The sequence below is a fragment of the Morone saxatilis genome, unplaced genomic scaffold (genome assembly GCF_004916995.1).
Source record: "Morone saxatilis isolate NCDOM2014 unplaced genomic scaffold, NCSU_SB_2.0 Contig4, whole genome shotgun sequence".
In the NCBI taxonomy this organism is placed as follows: domain Eukaryota; kingdom Metazoa; phylum Chordata; class Actinopteri; family Moronidae; genus Morone; species Morone saxatilis.
The window spans coordinates 8,725,311-8,743,967 of NW_023339984.1; the positions used below are offsets into that span (position 1 = coordinate 8,725,311).

Sequence of the window (18,657 nt, forward strand, 5' to 3'; positions counted from 1 at the left end):
CAACAAAAATGTACGAACCAAGAAAATTAAGTTAATGTGAAGAAGTTTTATCCGAAGAAGAAAGGTGTGAAAAATTGAATTATGGAAAACAAAATGGCTCACACGGTGATGCATGTTGTTGTTTATTAGTCTGAACAAATAAACAGCCTGATCTCTTGAACAAATATCAGTCACATTGAGCCTCACTGGAGCTGCTTAGTCATTGTGGGGAGTCGCGGCTTCTCCCTCTTGACTATATTATCTTCTCCACACTCTGCTACCCTCGAAATATCCCTGTTTTGTCTACGAACAGCGCCTTCAGCGATTATCAGGGATGCTGAACATCCATAAGAGACTTGCAGCGGGTCTCATGTGTAGGAGGGACCTGGAAGGAAGCAACAACGGTAGCAAAAGAAAAAAAAAAAAGAAAACACTGAGCGCAGAGGGATAGAGAGTGTAAAAGGACTATAGCTCATGGATGTCAAAATTAAATGGTGGGAAAATGTCAGGGGGCAATGTCAGCGCAGTTATTGCTGTGACTCACCTGCCTTAAGTGTAATTTGTAATTTGGATGGTAGATTCACTAATTTTACTGTTGGTCTAATGTTGGGGCACTGGTGCTTTTATACCCTTTTCTTGCTCAGATCAAGTCATTTTAATAAAACAGTGCCCTTTTGGAAAAGTGTGTTTTCTGCGCTGTAGCTGCTTTCGCTTCTAACACTGGAGTGCACCAAGTGAGCCGCCGCCGCTGCTGCTGCTGCTGGAATTGTTGTTTGATCACATTAAAGTTGCCATAAACATTCCGACATTTACATATACTGTAGAGTGAATTTTGTGTACACAGTGGGCAGTGCAGTTAGTCATATAATAAGCCTGATTACAATTATGGCTTCCACAATTAATTAAACTTTATTGAATGCAATATTGATGTCTTGCATGTAGAGTGCTTTCTCTGGTGCAGTGCAACTCAAGAGCTCCCCGTTCTCTGGTAAACCAGTAAACCAGTCGGAGGTGCTGTTTAAGAGAACGTTCTGAATGACTGGTCTAGCTGCTTCTCAAGCATGCTTCTGGCTGCAAGCAGGAACATTATTTTCTGATGCGATTATTCCTTTTTACTTAGTGTAGTGTACACTGCTTGGGTCTCATTATTGTTCTTAGCTCTGCTTCATTTAGATTTGGCTCTAAGATTCAAAAACAAAATGTGATAATTGCGGTAATCGTAATTGGATATCAGTGAGAAGTAAAAGAAAAGCAATCTTTGCAGCCCAAGGTAAACTGAATGTGATTATGCAGGCACTACTTTACATAGAGAAAACTGTACGCATGAAGTATTGTCTATATATATGTTTTCAGACAGTATTAATTATTTATTGCAGGAATATTGAGACGACTTCAACTTTGCCTCTGATAATAAACCTCTGATGTATCAACTCTGCTACCGTGCGTGGTGTTCCTATTTTTCTGGCTGTCCACAGTTAAGCCCCTCTCTCAACCGTGAAGTTTTGGATCACTGGTCTTCTGGGATGATGATGTGTCCTCTAGTTATTGTTTTGCTTCCTTGCCTCACCACTTAATGGGACCAATTAAAGTCATTAATGGGACAGAGGGTCATCCTATCTCCTCCTTGCTGTGGAACATTTTACACAGGGTTTGGATGTGTGAAGGGTAAACTCAATCAGCGGCAAATTTACATTCACAGAGGATAAACCTTATTAGACTAATTACCCTACAGCAAGCGTTAAACTATAAAAAACTACAGTTCCTTGTGGTGTTTATTGTAGGAAAGCAAGATATGTTTAACCTTGGAAGCTGTGAGTCACAAAGGAAAGTATCTTGAATGTTTCTGAACCTACAACAAAAATTGGGCTCAAGAGAGAAAGACATCTATTTATCAGCAGTTATGTTTTGTTGTGCTTGTGTGTTACCCAACCCCAGTGTCATGGATTACCTTTATAAAATGGCAAGCGAGATAGCAGGGAGGCGTGTCGTTAGAGCCATAGCCCGGCACAGACAGCGGTGGTGCCCATTAAACAGTCGGGCAGTCCATTCTCACGCAGTGAAAGTTAAAGAGAAAGGTCAAAAAACACAATGAAAAACAGGCATGGGGCCGCTTGATGCTGTAGGACAGTAAAACCACCCGCTATTCACTTTAGAATGGATATAGATTGCTTGTTTCGAGGATGTTTATTCTGCACACAAAGGAAAGTAGAAATGTACCAGGCTAATGTGTGATTAACACCAGACCTCTGTCTGTGATTTCCTGTTATTAATTCCATTGTGTCTGATTCTACTCATTTATTTATGTTTTTGCCCTCTAACAGCAATCTGAGGAAAACTTCAACCCCAACTGTTCGTTCTGGAGTTACTCCAAGAGAACCATGACTGGTTTCTGGTCGACGCAGGATTGTCGCTTGCTAGGCACCAACAGGACACACACCACATGCTCCTGTACCCATCTAACCAATTTTGCAGTCCTCATGGCCCACGTGGATGTCAAGGTAGGCCGGCCCTTTTTTCTTTCTTGCTTCTCAATGGATCTGTTCACCCTCCGAAATGTTACCAAATGAAGCTGAGAGAGACGAAAATGCATTGGTCCATCATTGTTTAGACAGCCAGTCCATTCCAAGTTGATTGGCTGACAAGAACAGTACAGTCCAAAGGCTGTAAAGCAGAAAGCATCCCTTTCATTGCAGTTTTTCCAGTATGTTTTATATTTCCCTTGCTTTTCAGTTCAGAGGGTAAAATTGACCGAACAGTTTTCTGACCTTCACAGCACTTTGTAGACTAACATTTAAAGTGCCAATATACACAGCCTATTCATATAGTTTTAAACAATGACCCTGTCAGTGTAGAGTGTGTATTGATTTCAGCCATTTTAAACCTCCAGGGTGTGAAAGAGCCCAAATATATGATTAGCTACGGTTTGTGGTGTGTTTTGTGTACAATGCTTGTTTAAAACACATTTAACACATTGGTTTCATGAATAAGGATTTATTTTGTCCTTTAAACCTTTTTACAACTCTATATATGAAATCAGGCGTTTGTTGATAGGCACAATACGCCTGTCCTTAAACTACTTCTGTCTGCCTGGATACATGTGGGAGTTATTCATTGCCTTTTGGTGGCATAGTGGAAAAGTTCCAATTTTGTCTATATCTAACACATTTTTTTTATAAATATCTTACAGTTTCTCACTTTATGCTTAGCAAGGAGACAAAATTGGCCTTTAGTTCCCCAAATTTTAATCTTGAAGTTATTGTTTGTCAATTTGGAAAATATGCTTATTTGCTATTTGCTACAGAGTTACTGTAGGTGAAGAGATTGATACCAACCCCGTGTCTGTGTGCTAACTATGGAGCTTGAGTCAGTCGGTGATTACCTTAGCATAAAGACTGGAGGCAGAGGGATGCAGTGAGCTCGGCTCTCTACAAAGTTAAATACATCAGCACTTCTCAAGCTCAGTAATTAACACATGCACTTGTTTTATTCATACACAAACCAAAATATGAAAAGAACAAGTCATATGCTAAGCTAAGCTACTAGCCTAGCTATAGGAGAATAGAGGGATATTTTGGGTGTTAAGTGTCAATCAAATCTTATTTGGTCTCTTTTTATTATTATCAAACGGCAATTACTGTAGGCGGTCATTTAGTCTAGTAACAAATAAATAATCTCCCTGCCAATATTTATATTTTAGTTCACTGCCAATCTTAAAGGAATATTTTGGGATTTATCCCTATTTCCTTCTTGGCAAGACTTCGATGAAAAGAACAATACCGCTCCAGTGTTAGCTCTCTCACTATGGAGCCAGAGCCTGGAGGCGATTATAGAAGCTAAGAATAACGACTTTAAGTTAAACAGTACGCCTAGCAGCACCTAATTAACACGTTATATCTTGTTTGTTTGTATCCATCCACAAACTGAAATTGTTAAAACAACAAGTCATATGCTAAGCTAACACAATAGCCTCCTGACACAGACAGAAGAGTGCTATCAATCTTCTCCACAAATCCCCGGCAGTAAAGTGAATTAGCTTTCCTTTAAATTTTGAATAATTGAATGATTCAGTTTAGGGTTCATCCGATTGAACCCTAAACCTAATATCAAGATCTTTTTGAGTCAGAGCCATTTCCATCTGTGTCTTTCATTTATTCATGAATGTGTTTATTTTTGTAAAAACAGAGAAGGAGGAAAGAAAGAAAACATTTACATTTTATCCCCACATCACATCATTCTCTCGATGCACAATTTGTTGTTGGTTTTTTTTGCCTTCAGGGTAGACACAGAAACAAAGTGAAATGAGTACAGTAAGTGTGATGTGGAGTGCTGGAGAGCAGTTAATTGGGAGGTGCTAATGGAAGTTTTTGTACAAAAAAAAAAAACTGTCCAAGTAAAGACATTGTAATTTGGCTGTGAGATTTGTTCGGAGTGATCATTGTGGGCAGCACTTATAAAGCTGAAAAAAATAAAAAGGGAGAGGAGATGGGTAAAGAGGTGGAAATGGAAAAAACTGAGCGAGCCGAAGAAGGAAAAGATCGGAGAAAATTGCTCGTCAGGGATGAAGTTTTGTCGTAGTTCTGATGCTGACAGACGGCTTAATTATTTCTGTCACAGGAAGTTTGAAGAGCTCTCTGCTGACAGAGCAGACTAGTTCTCGGTATCTGTTATGGCATCTGTCTCTCCAGAGCCTCTCTTCTGAATCAGTGACAAAAAAAAATCCCTCTGAGCGCCGTCCCAGTTGGCCCTTGTCCATAAAACCACCAGACCTTCCTTCACCTCCCTCTATTCCCTAGTTCGACTCTATCTCTCACACATAGACGCAATACACAAACCCAACATTCGTGCACACAATCATGCACAAAAATGTAAAATTCTGTTTTTTTTTACTCCACACACACAAGACTCCTGGGGGGTTGGGGGTGGTGTGGTTTACTTCTAGCTAGAAAGAGACACTGTTTGTCACTGAGCAGCATGACTTGTGGACCCACTAAGCTCTTTGCAGAGCTGAAGCCGAGTCTGGAATAGAGAGGGAGTCACGAAGAATGGGGGCCTTCACGCGATGAAAGCAAAGCAGCAAATAAGGAAGCAGTGAAAGGAGCGCTTTCAGTCAAGCCAATCCCAAACATGCCTCACCAGAGGAAAGTGGACAGTAGTTACACCCCAGTTCTGAGTGATAGCGGTTTTTTCACCTTCCCTTATTCTTTATCTTTTCCACTTGGATGTTATAAAAGGCAGCTTGTTGGAAAGTGCCACTGAATGGGCGATACAGAGGCTTTTTATTTGACAAACTGTCACTGTGTTGTATCTGAGAACACAGAATGGAGGGAAAGTGGGAGTGTGTGTGTGCACCAGAGAGAGAGGCAGAGAAAGAAAATGTCATAAATTGAAGAGACTATCTGTTTTTGTATCCATGGCAACAGAACATACCACTGCTGATCTCTGCATTGTTATTACTCATTACCCTCAGAGCAACAGATTATATTCTAACCTTGTTTATTTCTCAGTGGCATCTCGGAAAAGAAAAAAAAAAGATAGGCATGCTGTAATTACAATTTTCCTTTGGAGGACAGAGGCTCGCTACAATATCAACATCATCTTTCATCTCGTTGTTTTTTGTTTTTTTTGGCCGATGGATCGTACGCACACTGGTTGGGAATAATGAGTGTTATATTCAGAGATCTTTATGTTCGCCTTAATAAGCTGTCGTCTGTATCGCGCTCGTAGTGTTACATTTTTAGCACCAACTTATGATTGCATTCAAAGTGCCACATACTTCAGGCAAATTAGAAGTGGCAAAATGCTCCTGCTTGTAGATGTGACATTGTGGACGCTGTCATTTTGTCCTTGGCGGTGGTTTGAAGTTGTTTCGGACGCTTGCGCTTTAAACGTTTTGATGAGCAGAATTCAAATGTTTTTAGATTTCAGCTCACATCTCGCGGTGAAAGAAGCCAATTCTGTTTGGGGAAGTTGACGCGTGGACAGTGATTTTCTCCCAAGTTGGATTTGATGCATTGTTGTTAGAAAATCACAATCATTATACACTCATTATACATAAGATCCATCTACAACAGTGGTTAGTTCATGTGAACTTTACCTTTTCCAAGGTCTTTCTGACTAAACTTTAACTCCTTTGAGACCAAACATTTGTTATCAAACTAATATATGTGCACTTCTTAACAATTTGTGTCTTGTAATCATGCTAAACCTCTCACTGATTTTGAGTGTGGGCAAAGTTAAAACATTGCCCACACATTCATATTCAGAAGAAAGCCTTGAACTAGGATGCACTGTATGTGAGATTATTAGACACACTCAGCAGTGGAAAAAACCCAGACTGTGTCTCATAGGGATTAATTATGTTTGAAGTCAATTAGTTCCTCAGAATAATTTCTAATTCACATATTGTAGATGTTTGAACACTGCTGAAAATCTGCTAGCGAGTACCCAAAGATGTTTAGAGCCTTGGTGGTTTCTAATGCAATGTCCTTAACCAAATTACCAAATGTGACATCTTTTTCAAGTTACAGGCTCACAAGAACTCATTGATTTAAAATATCTAAACCCTGCCTCCTGTTTTTTTTCAGGAGTACACCCACTCACATGATATCTGTCCGATACAGGGGATCAGGTAACCGCCACTTAGATGATCACAAGGGCATCGTGTGCTGTCACTGCTGCCTGCGTCGCCACTCAAGCCCTTTTGTTTGCTAATTTTGAGCTATCTAGCCAGCGAGCTGATGCCTTTGACTGATCCTGCAATCCGAGCTGAGAAGCGCCGTTGGCCATATAAACAAATTAAGACTGTACTCACAGATGGCAGCTGCGCATGAGAGATTATATGTCTCTTTTGTATCTTTTCAGAATGATTGCAAACAGAGTTTTGGAGCAAGCGATTTGAGAGTGGGTGTACTTTCATGTGACTTTGCTAAGAACGCTGATGATTCTAACTAATGGCTCATGCCCATTCAAGCTCCTGAGGCTCTGTATTGAACCCTTTCCTTTGAATTTAAGTCCACCATTTGTGAAGATAGCTGGTGGGCACTGAGATAAAAAAAAAAAAAAAATCTTTAAATACGGGCTAAAGCACAAGCCCCAGCTCAAGAAATATAGACCTGCTCTGGTTCCACCTACAGGCCATTATTTACGTAGTAGATGTGTGTGCTAAGATAGGCCCCAGGGAGGCATTGAGCTACTGGTAAGTGGCACTATTCCCGACAGACCAGTAAGTATAAATCAATGGCACATCCCACTGGATGATGGAGAGGGTGATATTTGGGTAACATTCATCACTGTCCTTATAGAACCTCTCACACTGGCACCATCAGACAGTAACTATGATGAGAAAGAACCGTCAAGGTTAGTTGTGTATTTTATGATTTTACACATAGGCATGATACTGTACACACAGCAAGAGATGCTTCAAAATAAATCTATTTATATGTCTAAGGCACAGACAGAGAAGATGGAGACCACGTTAACTGCCATAGCAACCAAAAACTCAGGCTTGGACGTTATATCATAGTTATTGTAGCTTAGAACACAGTGTGACATTAGGTGCATGTGCTGAATGTCAACTCCCGCTGTGCAAGTTGGAACCTCTCTCCCAGCCCTTTTAAATCTGACGAATTTGCCAGGACCCCTGATTCATTTGCCCTCTCTGCAACTGTTCCTCATCCCTGTGCAGATCATAAATCCTTGGTCATACCGTAGGTGAACTTGTCACATGACTCCCTGCAGTGGGCCACTACCCCTTAGCGCAACTGTCTGCCCTGCCTGACCGTATTTCATGATTCAAAGCCCAGCTCTGGAGGCATATAGGGAGATTTATGCATTTTAATTGGATTGGCTTCATGGCCCCATGCTCAGAGCGGTTCTTTGAGGTATAAAGGATTGACGCTCTGTTCTCTCCACCACTTCACCCTCTTACGCATTTCAGAAAACTGGTTCAGGAGATTTTGGCTTTGGATGTTATGGTAATTAAGTGCGTATGATGTGATGTCAGGTTCAGATGACTTGGCCTGGAATGACCGGTGTGCGATGCAAAAGGCTCGTTGCCCTGTCTGTTTTTCCTCGTCAGACTGCTCGAGCGCCCAGAAACCTTATTTTGTGCTACATGCGAGCAGATGAGGGGCAAAGCCAATCTCCTCAGGCATCCGTCTGGAATGAAAAATATGTGTGTTTAAGAAATAAGAGAAAAATGTAGGAGAAAAAGATTGCAAGACAAATCGAATGTGCACGAATGTGCCTCGCCCGGCTAAGTAACATGGATGCTGTATGACTTGGCCGCACTTGCGACACAGCGAGTGAATTTCAGAGCAAATTACGTCTGCCCACTTTAGAGTCCCCTATACTGATTCCCATCATGGAGGCTTGTCGGTGTGAGGTGAGGTGCAGAGGCTCTGCAGATCACATCATTTGCCATCCTGCCCGGGCAGAGCCCCCAGTAAAAGGAAACTTTCAGCAGAGACATTGTGCCTGGCGACGTCTCAGCCATCATCCACCTCCCAGAACAAAGAAATCATTCCACAGTAAATCCATCACCCAGGTGTAGATACACTCTCTGCCCCTCTCGCTCTGTTTCTATAGCTTTGTCTCTTTTTCTCTCATCCTCTGTTGCCTTCTCTTTCTCTCTGACCCAGCTCCTACCCAATTGAAGGTGAGATTGTGATGGATAGAGCCTGCAGCCACTGCGCAGCTCGCTAGCCCAGGAGACCTTAGGGTCCCCTTACAATGCGCCGTAACTACCACCCACTGCATCAGTACCTCTGTAATGCAGCGGACTGAAAACAGACTTATGTGTCACATGCACCACACACCTACAGAGCATGCAAGCACAGACATCAACATCTGTTGCCACCCACTGCGTAGGCACCCCTCTAAAGTAAGGGGGCTGAAATCAGCCTTACTTTCATACAGACTGACACACATACACACACAGACGTCTGCTCTATGTAACATCTTGCCAGCCCCCCCCCATCCCTCCAACGTATACACAACGGCTCATCAGGCAGGAAAATCAAAAGAGCGCTCTCCCCAGACTCAAGGAGCACTGCGGCTGTTATTGTACCAGAGCCTCTTAATGATCAGCATCTGTTCCCCTCTCTGCTAGCGTTAGCTGAGCTGCCACTAAACAAGGCTTTTGTGCAATACTTCATCCTCCCAGTTTCCTCACTTTAACTTGACGGGGGGGGGGGGGTCCCTCTCTCCCTGCCCCCGCGGAAAATACTGCTGACTGTGGTCAAAAATATGATTTAAAGAGGTGCTTGTTTGAGAGACATATTAGACATATAGTATGCTTTTGCTGCATTATTTCTCAAAGTAAGCAAATATTTTCTTGGGTTTGTCTTATGCTATAGCTCCGAGTCATACATTATTTGCTGTAGGCCAAGACTGCATACACAGCCTGTGATATCAAGGATCCAAATTGTACTAGCTAATACACAGCGTCAGTGCTTAATGTATACACAGTTAAGGGGAGTTTCGCTTAGCTTTTACTCGCTGTTTTCTAACTCCGTGTCAATGCTAATTAACTGTCTGCCTTTAAGTATTTGTAATGTTCTTCTGTGTTGAAATAATGCCTGTATGATCTTCATTAGCATTCAAACGTAGCCATCATGTCAAAACTCAAAAGTTCCACCCAGGTAATCCTTGAGTCCCAGCAGGTATGACAGTTGTGAGGAGGTTGGCAGATTACTTTAAAATTACCACCCCCCCTCCACTTTCACTTTTCCTCCTTTTTTTTAAATCAATGCCCAGCAGGCTGAAAAAGAGGACTATCCCTTTGGGAAATTAGGAAGCCTCAGAAGCTGACCGAAATTGTTTGGATGCAGTAATTATGTTTAGTTATTAAATCAAGATGTCACTCTCTGATGCCTACCCCCATGTTTTACATATAGAAGACAATTTAATGGCTGTGTCATGTTTTGACGTCTATCTTGGCAAGTCTTCCCCACTGGTAGCATAATGTAAAATTGGCAGATGACAGTGGAGTTCCTAAGACCAGATGTGAATTATACAGGGAATCTACGCATCTGCTTCAGTAACGTGTGCTTGTACCATGTTAAATCTTTCAGAGCAGTGCTTTCTGACCTTTTTTGACGCACATGCAGCCCAGCCGTGTCAGACAAGTACTCCTTTATCAGCACCATCTGCCATGTTCCAAATGTGTTAATTTGACTTGATTTAAAACTTAATTATTAAGTATTATTAATGTAAAAGTGGATAGTACGATATATCGTATATATATATATATATATTTATACATTTGAACGGTCAGTGTTTTGCATTTGTACTACTACCTATTGGAAGAGCAAAAGGTGGATGTTTCAACCATGTATCCATTACTTTTAGTTATTTCAACCATTTATTCATTATTTTAAATATTTTAACCAATTTATCCATTATAATTCATTTATCAATAAATACATTTGAGCTCTTTCAACTGTTTATCTATTACTTTTAGCTTACAATATTATAGTTATCCATTGCTATTTGGTGACTGTTTCAACTTCTCTGCTTGCATGCTAACTAGTTTTACCAGTGCTAGCACGCTTAGTCATGTGGTAATTAAATATTACAGATGACTTGATTTCAAAGTAAGAAAAGGTCAAATTCTAATCTCTATTTTATCTAAGGATGCACCATTATATGGGCTGAATATCCATATCAGCCGATATTCGCCTTGTTGTCTGACATCGGCCTATCAGCAGATAAGACAACATTCGCTGCTATAGGTAGCCAGTGTTTTTCTGTTATATCACATCAATTTTACCCTGGCTAAATGTGTCAGTTATTTCCAACTTGGATACTGGAGAAATAATCACCTCCATTTTCCAGCACTGGTACAAATTGCACATAAATAGCGCTTTGCTCCATGCAGGAGCACGGACAGTGAGCAGTTCAGCTCTGTGTCTCACATCTTGGAAGAAGAAATCTTTGTTGTTTTTTTGTTTCCCTGGCACAAAATGGTGAATAAATAACAACAACAAAAAACGGCAAGGTAAAGGCATCGGCTATCGGCCAGATAGTCAGTCTTTTTAGTTACAAGAACCCCTATATGTAAACCACTGAATTTCTGTGACGTTCGCTGATCAAACAAGAAAGGAATGGGCCTTCAAAATTTCGTACAGAACTTATTGACAAGATGTCACCTATTACACATTCCTAATTAGGGCCCTATTCTAACAGGCCCCAGTTTTTACCCTTGGCAGGTTCTTGGCAGGATGTTGCTTCTAATGTGTTTGTTTTAATCTGTTTAGGGCCACAGAAGTCAGTCATTCTGCAGACTCTGCTGTTTTAGGGTGTGTTGCCTTTTCCCGCTTCTGTCCAAGTATCCCTATGTGCACTTGGCTTTTATGGACTGATGTAAATTCTTTTTCATGGCTGTGGTGGAATCACTGTTGATCCTTATCTCTCCCGTAAAGCCCCGGATTTATTGTCAGCAAAAGGCTTTTTAGTGCCCAAAACTGGCTGTGGTGGCAAATTACTATTTGAAAAGAGAAAATTATCTAAGAGCAACAGTGAAAGTTATTGACCATGTTGTGGTTTGATTGTATTCCTGTTGTGCTGGTCTTAGACACCTGCGGCCCTGTGGACTGCTCACTTTGTTTCACTTTGTTGCCCGTCCAAAATGGAACAATAGGGGGGCATTTTAGATTGATTCACACTGACTAATTCATGATTCATATCTACCACCTGTGGCTCGCTGTGTAGTGGTTTATTGGAGGGTTGAGTGAATGCACTTTACCCCCAAAAACTAATAATACTGAATATAAAAGCTTTAGGGTTGTTGCTGGGATGGAATGGTGATTTACTTTTATGGTCATGATTTTTTTTTCATCTTTTCCATTAATTGTTTTTTGTTTCATTTTTTGCTTTACAAATGAATTCCTGTACATAGCCTACATAGATTATATTGTCCTTACAGTCTAGTCAAATATCAAAATGTGGCTCTGGATACAATATTTTAATATTATAATTTTTTTCCGGACATGTCAACCAACAATGGACTGGACGTTGTTGACCAATTTCTCCGCTCACCTCTCTTACAGAACACAGACCCTGTTCACGACATGCTCCTCGACGTCATTACTTGGGTTGGCATCCTCCTGTCGCTGGTCTGCCTGCTCATCAGCCTCTTCACCTTCTGCTTCTTCCGTGGCCTCCAGAGTGATCGTAACACCATCCATAAGAACCTCTGCATCAGCCTGTTCATCGCCGAGTCCCTCTTCCTGGTGGGGATCAATCGAGGTGACCAGCCGGTAAGATTGCCGCTGGTGGATACTTCACAGTTGTGCTGCTTATTTAGCACCATTTGTTCAATATCTTTGGAAAATATACTAATTTGCTTTCTTGCCAAAACCTGGTTGAAAAATTGCATACCACTCTCATTGTCATGAACCAGCTCAATGCCCAGACCAAACAAAGGACCAGTCAGATAGGTAAATATGTAGCCTAAAGACTGGAAGTACCCTAAAGGGAACAGTATCTGCCTATTGCTTATATCACCTGTTAAACACTAAATAATAGTTATTACACTGTGCTTTTTTTTAACAGATCAAACAAATAAGATATAGCGTGTTTAGCTTAAAACATTCTGTCAAGTGAATTTTGTTACCTTTAGATAAACCCAGTCTAGCTGTTTCCCCCCTGTTTTCAGTCTTTATGCCAAGCTAAGCTAACTGGCTGCTAGCTCCAGCTGCATACAGTATTTACTGCACAAATGTGAGAGTACAGTCAAGCCTCTTATCTAGCTCTTGGCTAGAAAGTGAATAAAACCAGTTCCATTAGGAAATCAGATATGTGTGGACAACGTAGTGACGCTAAAAGTACAGAAACATGAGAAAATTGGCTAATATGGATGTGATGTAATTATTGTTTTTAGTCCATGTAAACATTTTAAATGATTGAAAGTCAGTGTTTTTACTATCTAAGCCAGTAAAGGGTGCAAGTGTCTAGATAAAAAAAAAATCAAATAAAACACGCCTTCCTCTTTGGCCCTTGCACAAAAAACCTGAACCCTAAAATGTTTGTATTAACCTCCACTGAAGAGCGTTCACCATCTTCTTCTTTCTAGATTTAAGAGCCTTAAACTTCTGAGAAAATGTAACCTTGTGTCCCACTGTGCTGTTTGCTTTTTTCATTCTGCCTCTCTCACTGAGACGAAATACTAAAAGAATTGGATGTTCTTCGTTCAACAAAATGCCCCCTCCGTTAGTTACACAGAAGCAAACACGTACTTGAAATTACTCCCACATACTCAGTCACAACACACGCTGCCAACTCCCTTCCACATCCTTATATTATAATTATACTGTACATGAATTCATCCGTTCACACACCCCCCCAACCACCTGTTGGACTAGTTTTCCAATTTGTATGCACTTCAGATTAATTTGGATTAAGCTGTTCAATACACTAAACCTTCTTCTGATAATAACTGTAGTTTGGATGGTGTTGCTTCCCTGTAAGAGCTCAGCTGTGGTAGCAGGTGGAGGCATGCTGTCACTGCACAGTCATCTTCGAGTGTGTGTGCTCATACTGTAGACAAATGTGGAGTCATTACATGTATACAGCATGGCGGAGGGCTTTATTCCACCTACAGCTTCTTGCAATGATCCCATTTTGGCTTACTAATGAGGCAGAGTACATAGTTAGCTTTGCTCTCCTGGGGCAAAAAAGCTGGAGTGGTTGTGCACGGTATAAAATGATCGCTCTGTCTATATGTTTATAATAGGGTCAGACACTGGAATATCTTATTGCTAATAGTTTTTTTTTTAGTAATTGTAGTCAATTGTCATTTTTCAATCATATTATCCCACACATACCTATATTTGACAACTGTGTTATAAATGCATGTGAATTATGATTAATAGAAATACTGAATTCACAGAGAGAGAAGTGCTTTCCTATTGATTTTCTGTTATCATAACAAATCTATACTTTGCTCTTCAAAAATCACTTTAACTAGCAGAACCAAAACTCACATGCCATAGTTTATCCGTAAAGCTACTTCCCTGTGAAGTTAAAAGATAATGCTTTGGCCTACACCTTTCCCTTCCATAACATTTTATGGGTGTGATTCACAGCCCGGCTCTAAGATCACTCTCCTGGACTGCAATTAATGTCCACTCAACCTTTTAGTTATTTAATTGAATCCATTTCAGTGACAAAATACGCTAGTTATGTTCAACTGTGCCAATAATTAGATCAATCCATGTAAGTACTGTATCTTATTATTGTTAGAAAGTGTGTGGGCACGTGCGTACATGCTAATGACAGCCTGCTGTATTCTAGTCCCGCCTGTAGGTATCTCTATCAGCCCAGGAAGTGTGTAACTACATTATGTGCTTGCACCTGGCCGTGGTATAAAGAGCAACGAGCTCCAAATGGCTCTTGGACTGTTGACTTCACTTCTTCATATCTCTCTTTCATCCATGCCAGCTACGGCAAACAAGACCACATGGGCTCAGTAGCTGCGGCGTTCTCCTGCCAGTCACTACAGGCAAACATCCAATCACTTCAGCCAAACAAAGCTTAGCAATGATAATTGTTGGGAAGACACAAACATGCAGAGGTCAGAAAATGCTGCTCGGATGATGCACTTTGCCATATTATCTTAGTCAAATGATGCCCTTCAGCAAGGCATTTAATCCAGCAGGAAATCAGCTAAATGCCCAAAAGTGATTCGATTAAAATATGTTTTGAATACTCACATCTCCCTTCTTTTTCCCCCCCTTTTTTTCTCTCTCTTTTTTCTTTTGTGTCTGCCACTATAAACCCTTCCCAGATTGCTTGTGCCGTCTTTGCCGCCCTGCTCCACTTCTTCTTCCTGGCAGCGTTCACGTGGATGTTCCTGGAGGGCGTGCAGCTCTACATCATGCTGGTGGAAGTGTTTGAGAGCGAGCACTCGCGCCGACGCTACTTCTACCTCGTGGGTTATGGAGTTCCTGCGCTAATTGTGGCCGTCTCCGCTGCAGTGGACTACCGCAGTTACGGCACGGACCGAATGTAAGTAGTAGGCCTCACAAATTGCTGCAGAAAAATTGGCGTCCCTTTCTGCATGTAATACTCAAAAGATCATATGAAGGTATCTTTTTGAGAGAGTCCAATTGAAAAAATAATTGATTTGACATATAATTGTTGCACAAGAGAATTCAAACCCATGCATTACTGTAGAGTACATGGACAGACTCCTAGAAAGGTGCATTTGTCCACTTAACCAACAGATCTTTTCAGAGCATTTGAATTTATGCCAAGATCCATTTTCTAGTCTTAAAGAATACTACTCAGCCCGTAAATGTCTTCTGTTGCTCTGGAAGAGCTTTGTCAAGTCTGAGAGAATAAGCATTGTGAAAGAAAAATAGAAATAATAGAATAACCCTTGATTTTGTCAAGTTTCGGTTTTTGTGTGTTTTTTTTTTTAGTTTGAGTTTTGGAGTTTAAAAGATATGGCCATTTTCCAGGCAGGTCTAGACCCAACTGTTTTTGTAGCTTGACCCATACTAGGGACCTAAGACCGGGATATCTAAACCTCTGCGTGTCTTGTGAGTCCTCCAACTTTTTGAAAGTGATAGAAAATGTTGCATCAGATATTTATGTAGGAACACCAAACTGAAGGAACTGTGAAAGAATACACTGTTTTGTCATTTTTACCGGAGGAATTAGTTAGTGTAGGTTTACGTAGACCAATATTCTGCCAATATTCTATGTGCTTTTTTCCCATCTACATTCATGTGGGGCAATTTGGAGGTCAGCAACATGTGGACAGGACATTTGTGCCTCTTATTGTTACTTAAATTAACAGTTAAATGTTTCAAATATGTTTAAGTTGACGTGGATACCAACTTAATGTAGATATTTTACCTCAAGACAAGAAAATAATACTTCCACAGTTTGGGAAAACAATGTACAATCTGAGGATTGGATCCACACCTTGATCTAGTGGGATTAAGTGGGGAAACCAGGGGGCCAAAAATTTGCTTTCTTTCCTTACACCCGCTAACAACCTGACAACTGTTTGTGTTTGTTCGAGGGGCTTTAACAGTCTTTCATATGATGCTCCAATAGCTATTGCTTATCATCAACTTTTAATGAAGCAGAACGGTTACCCAAGCTGCGTACATTTCCCCACTGCTGAATTGACATTGTTTTGACAGTGAAAAATGCTAACTACAGGAGATGGTATTGCTGGATGAATGTCGGGGCTATTGTGGTTAATGTCTTCAGCCTTTTAGGACAAATTACAGCACAGGGATGGAGAGATGTAGAGGAAGGGAGGAGGGAGAGTGAGTATGAACAGGGAGATGGAGAGTGACAGAGAGAGGAAGAGACAGGAGATTTACCAAAAGATGGGAAGCGACAGAGACTGCCTTTTTGTGTGTGCTACAGAAGCTGCGTAAGATATAATTTCCCAGCCCTTTCCTCTGAAACACAAAGTGGTCCATAAAGCAGCGTAATGCCAAGCAGAGGATCGCTCTCCATTCCTCTCTGTTAATCTCAAACCCATCTGAAAATAATGAAGACCAGCATCAGCAGTTTGCTTCCGAGATGTTTATCATATGGCGCGCGCGCGCGCACACACACACATACACACACACACACACAACGCAACTAGTAGACAGTGCATTTGTAGATTGCTGGAGCCATAGTTCTTGGTGATGGATGAGGTGATAGCTGCCACCGCCTGAGCCTTGGCATCATGTGAATAATTAAAGCCTGCCACCGGTGGAACAATTATACGCAGCCTTTGAAGGATGAGGGAAGGGACAAGGCGTGACACGTGGTGAATAGCATAAGGCAGGGGAGGGCACAAAGTCCCGTCGCAAATTGATTTGGGGACCATAGCGGCGCTATCATGGGTGGTCTCACTTTGAGCAGAAATATTCAACAAGTACTTGTCATAAGTAGGGATGTAACGATACACTCAACTCAAGATTCGATACGGTTCACGAGTTTTTGTTCACGATACGATTTTCTCACGTTTTTTTTTTTTTTTTAGCAAATTAAGCTTACAACAAATTAATGACCAAATAAAATGATTTTTATTCGTAGAAAAAAATCTTAGATGGCTTTCTTTACAGAACTTCTGTAAAACAGTTTGTGTCCTCTTATAAAAGATGCAACTTACATAGTCCTCTTAAACAACAAAATACATTGAACAAATATCTCCTTTCTTTAGAGAAACAATCTCACAAGTTAAATTGGTGGTTAACTGGTGTATTCAATACCTTAAATAACAAAAGAATATAAAATCCTTGACAAAAAAAAATTCTTGCGCTCGTTCCTTTGTTATGGGGGAGGAAGATGCAAGGCCTTCTCGTCAGGGTGGTTTGCCCCCCTCTGCAATTTTCTCGCTCAGATCGATGGTGGCCGTAAACGCTTATTTGTTTCCTCACGTGGTGGTGGCCTAATATGTCTGAATGCTACGTCGTTGCCAGTTTATTGTTGCAGATCTCTTGCATATTTACACTGCTGGTTTTGGTTTTGTCTGTATCCATTTCTCAACTCAGTTGTATTTGTATTATGGGGAAACCAATATTGCCGCCACACAGGTGATTAAAACCGCTCGCTGCATCCCTGGTGTTTCAAAGTTGTTGCCTACATCGCCATTGTGTTCTGTGCCCCCCGTACCTCCGTAAGTGACGTAATAGTCACGTGACTGACGTCAAGACGTTGAACAAATGAATCACCAATCCGTGACTTTTTTTTTAGATAACGTACGACTTTTTACTAAAAAAAAAGAACAAAAAGACGTACCGTACTTCTCTCGCATCCGTGATTCATTTTTTCTGGTTTCGTCACGCATTTGTACCGATTTTTAATCGTGTCACGATGCATCGTTACATCCCTAGTCATAAGTGACCCAGGTTTAGTAGATGGCTGAAGCGATGTCCCTGTGACTTATAATAACGGAGCACATTAAAAAGGCCGCGGCAGCCTGAAGGTCGACGAACTTGTGAAGTCACCACCTGTTCGAAGTCTGCGATCAAATAGGGATCTCTGATCTTTGGAAAGTAAAGTCGGATTCCAATTCAATCACTCTCAGTGATTACTCTAATTGTGCCCTTCAGCAAGGCACTTTGCTCTTTTCAAGTCCAGTGAAGGTGCTTTGTGGTCAGCATAACAAGGGTGTGATCCTGTGTAATTTCTCCAGTTTAATGAAAGCAATAAATCAAAACACCTGTAAACTCAGGAGATAGAATTCACTTTTTGTTTCAGTAATGTAGTTGGTGTTATAGTAGTCCAGTTTGCGCCATTGAGTATGCAGAATAACGGTGAGTATTGTTAAAGGCCCCCTGTGGAGTTCTAAATAAATACAGTTTACATTCAGCGTCTCTCACCGAACTCATTGTATCCTTGAGGCTTAACAAACATGTTTAATGCATTTTCTTTCTTGTAAAACATACGCAAAGCCAATTGCTTTGTTGTGTTAGCTATTAATATCTTATGACCACACCAGTTATGTGGGTTTGACTATGTAGTTTAAATGGATGTGTGCCAGTTGAATTGAAGAATCTTTCATCTCCAGCCATTTATTCTGAACAGAGTTGATGGAGGTCTTTTGCTTGTCAATAGACCAGCACAATAAATAATCTGGCGGATACTTACATGCATGTGTTATTTTTGAAAGAGGTTAGCATGCTACAAATAATTTTTTATAGCAGTTTGATTCTCTAG

At 40.9% G+C, this 18,657-nt stretch overlaps 1 protein-coding gene across 1 annotated transcript in view; it reads left to right on the plus strand.

Moving 5' to 3' along the window:
* Window positions 1-18,657, plus strand: part of LOC118338178 (adhesion G protein-coupled receptor L3-like) — a 225,448-nt gene that overhangs the window by 181,753 nt on the left and 25,038 nt on the right. Inside the window, exons 17-19 of the mRNA XM_035675435.1 lie at window positions 2,301-2,477; window positions 12,030-12,239; window positions 14,768-14,988. Coding sequence (XP_035531328.1) covers window positions 2,301-2,477; window positions 12,030-12,239; window positions 14,768-14,988 — 608 coding nt within the window. The remainder of the gene's footprint in view (window positions 1-2,300; window positions 2,478-12,029; window positions 12,240-14,767; window positions 14,989-18,657) is intronic.